General features: G+C 42.2%; 1 protein-coding gene across 1 annotated transcript in view; it reads left to right on the top strand.

The window, feature by feature from the left end:
* The window catches only part of SHTN1 (shootin 1), a 95,398-nt gene that overhangs the window by 44,695 nt on the left and 44,086 nt on the right, over positions 1–6,617 (top strand). Inside the window, exons 7-8 of the mRNA XM_006754949.2 lie at positions 1,785–1,866; positions 4,587–4,681. Coding sequence (XP_006755012.1) covers positions 1,785–1,866; positions 4,587–4,681 — 177 coding nt within the window. The remainder of the gene's footprint in view (positions 1–1,784; positions 1,867–4,586; positions 4,682–6,617) is intronic.

The following is a 6,617-nucleotide window of genomic DNA, read 5'->3' as shown; positions in this document are numbered from 1 at the left end:
CATATAATTACATATTGTTTTTGTGATTAATCACTATGCTTTCATTATGTTCAATTTGTAACCATGAAAATACATCCTGCATATCAGATATTTACATGATGATTCATAACAGTAGCAAAATGACAGTTATGAAGTAGCAACAAAAATAATTTTATGGCTGGGGGTCACCACCACATGAGGAACTGTATTAAAGGGTCGCGGCATTAGGAAGGTTGAGAACCACTGTGCTAGGTGGTAGGACGGTTCAAGTAGGTGTTTGGAGAAACTTCTTCTTTTTCCTTGTCAATCGTCTTCAAGAGCAGGAGTACACAATTGCCTTCCTTTGCACGAGGCTTCAAGGATCTGCCTTTGCAATCTCGACCTGACATCTGTCAATGGTTCTCAGATCCTGTAGCCCAGAGCTTCCCAATCGATGTGCTGTAGCCCCTTGATGTCCCTCCGAGGGCTGACAAGGGGGCCAGGGTATTGATCCCCTGCAGCGAGCAGCCTCCTCCAATTACCTCAGTGCCCAGACACCTATTATCGCTTTCTTAAGGGCCATCATGGGAAAGAGGCGGGGAAGCAGTGCCCACCAAACGGGTGCTTTCATGGATTGTGGCAACACATCCGAATGAATGGGGAGAAGGACGATGGCATTTTGGAAATAGCATTCCTGGTGGCCGTGTTATACCAGTTACTAGTTGCCACCCAAATAAAAAATACAGCTTACACTCAAAGAAATCAGTTCAGAGACGCTCTGAAGTACTGCGGGATGCGGAGGCCCCTTCAGGACCGTGGTCTCGGTTTGTTTCGTGACTGTAACCATGGGAGAGAGACAGGAAACGCATTCTGATGCACGCCATTCCTCAGTTATGATTATTGGGGATTCTCTCCCTGCCGCCGAGAGGTGGGGTTGGAAGCCAGTTCAGCAGTTGTTTTTGTTAGGACCGTTTCAGACACTTGAAAAATATTAAAAGCGAAATAATGAACAACTGTGTGCCTACAATCTAGCTTAAAACAGGAAAGTGGCGCTGCAACCGTGGTGTCGCTCTCTCTCTCCTCAATTGCATTTGCCCAAACTGCCACTCTTCTGAACTTTGGTTGTATCTTGGCAATGCATGCACTGACATTTGTACTACAATCCATAGCACTTGGAGTGTTTTAAAGCTGTATTCACATCCCTGCATTTTTAGTTCCACAGAATGGAATTTGAGATTTATCCGCTTTGACACATGTAGCTTTACATTTTTGTTTTTAACTGTCTATGATATTCTCTTCTCCTATTGATAGATGCCAACAATTATTTCAGAAGTTTTTGGGGGGAATTATCAGATGTATTCTATTTAAGCCAACAGTCACCCAAGTTGAAAATACTTCTTATTTCAAAAATTCATGGATGTTTTACTTAAGCCAAATAGCATCAACATTTAAAATAAACACCAAAATTGAGTATTGGCTCTCTAAATGATTCATGTATTTGCCAAGTGTGCTCCAGTTGGATGTTTGCATTAAAACTATGAACCATTCACACTGGCCACTTAGAGCACTACCATGTTTGGGGCCCAATGCCAAGGCCATTTGGAATATGTAAATACGTTCTCTGCCAGTTGTCCATCCTAGCTGAAGGAGCGACCTTCGAGGCTCTACGAGGAGCTGTAATATAAGCCTATGCAGTGAGGCCAATCACTACTTTACAGTGTCAGTGTCCTGTTGAAAGTTGAACAGCAACTTGAGTATCACGCATCGCCATATGTCCTGTCTTACCGCTGTGGGTGCTTTCTCCCCTCAAAATCTCATGTTTCTAGGTAAATAAAGTGAAGCAAGAAAAAGATGCTTTAAATTCAGAAGTCCTTGAACAGCGAAAAGTCTTAGAAAAATGCAATAGAGGTATGTGTTTCCACTCTTTGTTTCTCAAGTACATGTGTAATTTATTTTGTGTACATAGATTTCGGGTTGTCTTATACCTGTGCCTAAAGGTTCTTGCAGCAAGAATCTTCTCCTGTATTGCGTTCTCCTAACTCATAGCAAGGAGTCTCTCTCAATTCGATTCTACCCCCCGCTTTTGAGTCTTGGGACATTTGCAAGTGCTTTTACTTAAGAAACACAAGGCCCGCTCATTTTGAAACGCAAAACCCAAGAGAGCGGACTTACTATGGTTTTGTCCTCTTTTTCTCCCCTTCTTTCCGAGTTCAGAAGCTACAACATTAAAAGCAAATCTTTCAGACCCAGGGTCGCCCCTGTTCATGGGAGTTCTCCATCTTTGCATTATTCATGACCTGAGATTTTTGAATAAAGAACCTTGTAGTTAAGTGTGTGGGAGATGCACTCCATTGTGACATTCCCTCAGCTCTTTCTACCTTTCAGAAGATAGAAACAGTGTAGAAGACTTTCTAATCTGGATGCACCGTGCTAGAAAAAGGGTTCCACAATGGTTAGCATGTGGATCTTGCCTTCAGAGACAACCTACACTCTCCCCCCCGACCCCATTCCAGGGAGAGACAGAGAGTTTATATAATAAATGCATGACTAGAACCAAACAGTGCTTTCAGAATCCAGGGAAGAAGGACCAGGTGAAATTCACTTCTTATTACAGTGTTCTGGATGCAGAAAAGCGTGTCAATTATTCTGTCCCAGGCTTCAGATAGTTGTAGTAGAATCTTTTGTTCTCCTCATGAAATGTCTCTTTTGAATAGGTTTGAAAATAACCCAGGGGCCTGTCATTCACATCCCTAACCACCTCTTATATTGCTTTCCTTGAGTAAGACTATTAGTCTTTCCCCTGGGTAGGCAGTAGATTCATCGAGTACGGAGTTTGAAATTCTATGTCATTACACAGCAAACCAGTCCTTAGTCAGTTAGGTCTGAGTGCCCCGGCGGAACATTGTTTGAAAGCAGCCATTAGGGGAGCCTTTGAAAAGATTGTGTGGATCGGACTGGGCTCAGGATCAAAAGAGCTTCACCACAAGCAGGTGGAGAGACCGGAGCGAAACCCACCCACTCCCCCTTCTTGTCTCTGTCATCATTTCACAGAATAGAGCACAAAAGGTCAGAAAGTGTCATCGCTTTGCTCTTCTTTCACACGATTTTCCCTTGGAAGATGTCTGTCCTATCGTGACTTTAAAGCCACGCTCTGCCTCTGGGCCCGAATGGCCATCAGGCGCTCTCTCTCTCTCTCTCTCTCTCTCTCTCTCTCTTTCTCTCTCTGGTTTGTGTACTTGGAGAACACTTTAACATAACTTATGTCTGTTTTTCTTTTTATTTAGCTTGTGTACTTTTCTTTTGGTGGAAAGTTATAGATTCATACAGAATAAAAGGGGAGGGGGGACTTTTCAGTCTTTCCAGTGCAGAGAAAAGCACTGTTAACACATTAGTGTATATTCTTCTCATCTGAAAAAGCCTGTATATCCATTAAATTGTTAAATATGTTTATAACATCTGTGGAAGACAAGATACCAGCAGAGGAAGTTTCTATTTACCCATTAGTACCTTATGAACCCCCAAACAGCCTTCTCTACTCAGTCTCCTCCCTTGGAATTTTATCATTTCTTTTACTTACAGTTTTGCCAAATACGTATGTGTCCCCAGACAGCATATTGTTTAATTTTGGGACTTTATAAAAATGGCATATTTTCGCCCATGTTCCTCTTCAGCTTTGTGTTTTGAGGTTCGTCCATGGTGAGGGGCTCTACCGTGGTGTTTATTTTCACGGGTATATCATATTTCATTCTAAGCCTACACCAGGATTCATTTATCCAATATCCTATTGGTAGATATTGGAGGTTTTTTTTTTCCAGTATTTTACTATTCCAAGTCATGCTTTATGACAGTTCTTATAATGTCCCCTGGTGCACATGTCTAAGAGTTTTAGCAAAATATACGACAAATGTAAAATTTTATCTTTATTTCACCACCTAAGGCCAAATTACTTTTTAAGTAGATCTATAGGTTTACACTCCCATTAGCCATGTATTTGTTCCCTACCATCTCCACACTCAATGTGTACTTTTCATTTTTGCCAGTTGCCTCTTTGGTGAGTCTAAAAAGGTATCTGTGTTTTTACTTTGCGTTTCGCCGGTTACTAATGAAGATGAGTATTTTCCACATGTTTAGGGGCCTTTTATATGTGTCCTCTTCTGTGAAATGCCTTGTGGATGTGGTTAGAACGTGGCTTTTAAAAAACAAAAATGAACTCTTTAATATGTCACGAATGTCTTTCTAGCCAATAAACATGCCTCTGCAATATAATTTTGATGGCAGAATAATATTTCCTGTATGTATCAGACTTCACTGATCCTTCCATGGTAGGCCATCTAGATTATTTTACTTTTTTCAGCAGCAATGCAGAGAGCAGCCCTCCCACTAAATCTCCATATATGCTCTCTCTGAGGAGAATAAATACATTCCTAAAAGTGGAGTTGTTGAGTCAAAGAGTATGAATCATTTTAGATTTTGAATCACATTGCCCTCCAAAAGGCTTTATCATTTTATATTCCAACCAGCAGTGGTTGAGTGTGCTGTCGAAAGAATCTTTTAAGCACTGTTTTTCACCCCTATTCCTGATCATCTGGGTGGCATATTGTCTGTTCCCCTTTCCTTGTCTTCTTAAGTGTCCATGCTAGCAGTAGAAGAGTATGAGGAAATGCAGGTGAACTTGGAACTGGAGAAGGACCTTCGGAAAAAAGCAGAGTCATTTGCACAAGAGGTGAGTATCTTGTAGAGACCTTGTTTTTATTTCTTTTTTCTTTTTTTAAAAAAAATATATTTTATTGATTTTTTACAGAGAGGAAGGGAGAGAGATAGAGAGTTAGAAACATCGATGAGAGAGAAACATCGATCAGCTGCCTCCTGCACATCTCCCACTGGGGATGTGCCCGCAACCCAGGTACATGCCCTTGACCGGAATCGAACCCGGGACCCCTCAGTCTGCAGGCCGACGCTCTATCCACTGAGCCAAACCGGTTTCGGCTCGTTTTTATTTCTTAAAGAACTTTGCAGATGACACATCAGAATCATTTCTTTAGGTTGAGTAAGAACTTACAACTTTGAATGAAGGATCAGCTGATTTAGGGAGGCAGCCACGGGATCGTCTCAGGTTCACTGAACTTGGTATCTGAAGATCTGGGTTCAGATTTTGGCATTCAGTCAGTTACCAGCTGCATGACCTTAGAACAGCCCCTTACTAGTAGCCTCTTGGGGCTTCACTTTCACCACAGATAACCAAGTGGATTATCTAATGATACCCGGATAACCAAGTGGATTTTAAATGGCATGCTTTTTCAAAGGTATTTTGTAAACTCTAAAATGCTACATAGAGGGCCCTGGCTGGTTTGGCTTAGTGGATAGAGCGTCAGCCTATGGATCAGAGGGTCCCAGGTTCGATTCCAGTCAAGGGCACTTAACCTTGATATCAGGCTCCTCCCCAGCCCAGGCCCTAGTCAGGGCTCCTGCAGGAGGCAACCATTCGATGTGTTTCTCTCACATTGATGTTTCTCTCTTTCTTCCACTCTCCCTAAAAATCAATGGAAAAATATCCTCAGGTGAGGATTAAGCAAAAAAATAAAATAAAATGCTACATAGAGGAAAGACATTATATTTAGGGACAGTTGTAACTTGTGATGGAAGGCCCGGCTTGAGGACTTGTGTAGGTTTCAAATAGCCTTACGCATCTAGGTTACCTCTCCGTATACCATCTCAAGTAGCAGTACCATGGCCGCTCTCCAGTGCTCTCATTGTGTGAGTTGATTCCTCTCCTTGCTGTGGAACGTTGCCATGTTGTACATCCGTTGTCTCAGCCTTTCACCAGAGCAATGATGTTCCTCTCATGTTAGAGATGAGCTTTGAGCTTCTCGTGTTCAGCGTACCTTTGTTGCCAGGTAGCTCTTTGGTGTCCTGTGGCTCTGGGACTGGTTTCCAGGGAAATGATGAGGTACCAGTTGGCTGAACCCTAACAACTCAGGATGGAGAGCTGATCTGCATGAGAGCTCCATCATGGAGAAACCTTTTTGAATCTGTGTACGTACTGTAGATTGAAGGAAAGTTGCCAAGGAAATGTAAAACACTCTTAGGTGTAAGTGTCTGTAGCGGAGAAAGAAGACAGAGCATGGGGTTATGCAGATGACATTTGAAAATCGGATTATGTGCTTGAATGTTAGCTGGGCTAGCAATGAACTCTATGCAAGGTTTAGCCCAAGACGATTTGATTTGAAATATTATGATTCATCTTGTTCAGAGAGTTTAATGAAAGGTGAGTAAATAATGTTCTCTTATTACTTGGAAGAAAGCAAAAAGAATTGGAGTGTGTCAGAGCCCTTTGGAAAAAGCTGCAGCAATAGAAATAACGGAGCTAAATAAACAGTCGAGGAGGAGGGAGTGTAGAGGTAACATGAAGATGCCTCCATTGCGACACTGAAAATGTTGGCTGATTTTGACCCGAATGCCAGGGTCTTACTTTGAGAGACAGTTTCAGTTTTCCATCTGTTGTTTGTAGAGTGATTTTAGAAAACAAGGCAGCTCAAAGAAAACCTGAAGGCCATGCAGCAGCAGAGGGGATAGATGAGAGAAGCAAGATTTCACGAAGGATATGGAAATGAGTGGTGTTGTGCCATGCCGGAGGGAGGAGACAGACGTTCGAGGAGGGA

Source organism: Myotis davidii, unplaced genomic scaffold, assembly GCF_000327345.1.
Source record: "Myotis davidii unplaced genomic scaffold, ASM32734v1 scaffold72, whole genome shotgun sequence".
NCBI lineage: Eukaryota > Metazoa > Chordata > Mammalia > Chiroptera > Vespertilionidae > Myotis > Myotis davidii.
This window is presented reverse-complemented; position numbering and strand designations above follow the sequence as displayed.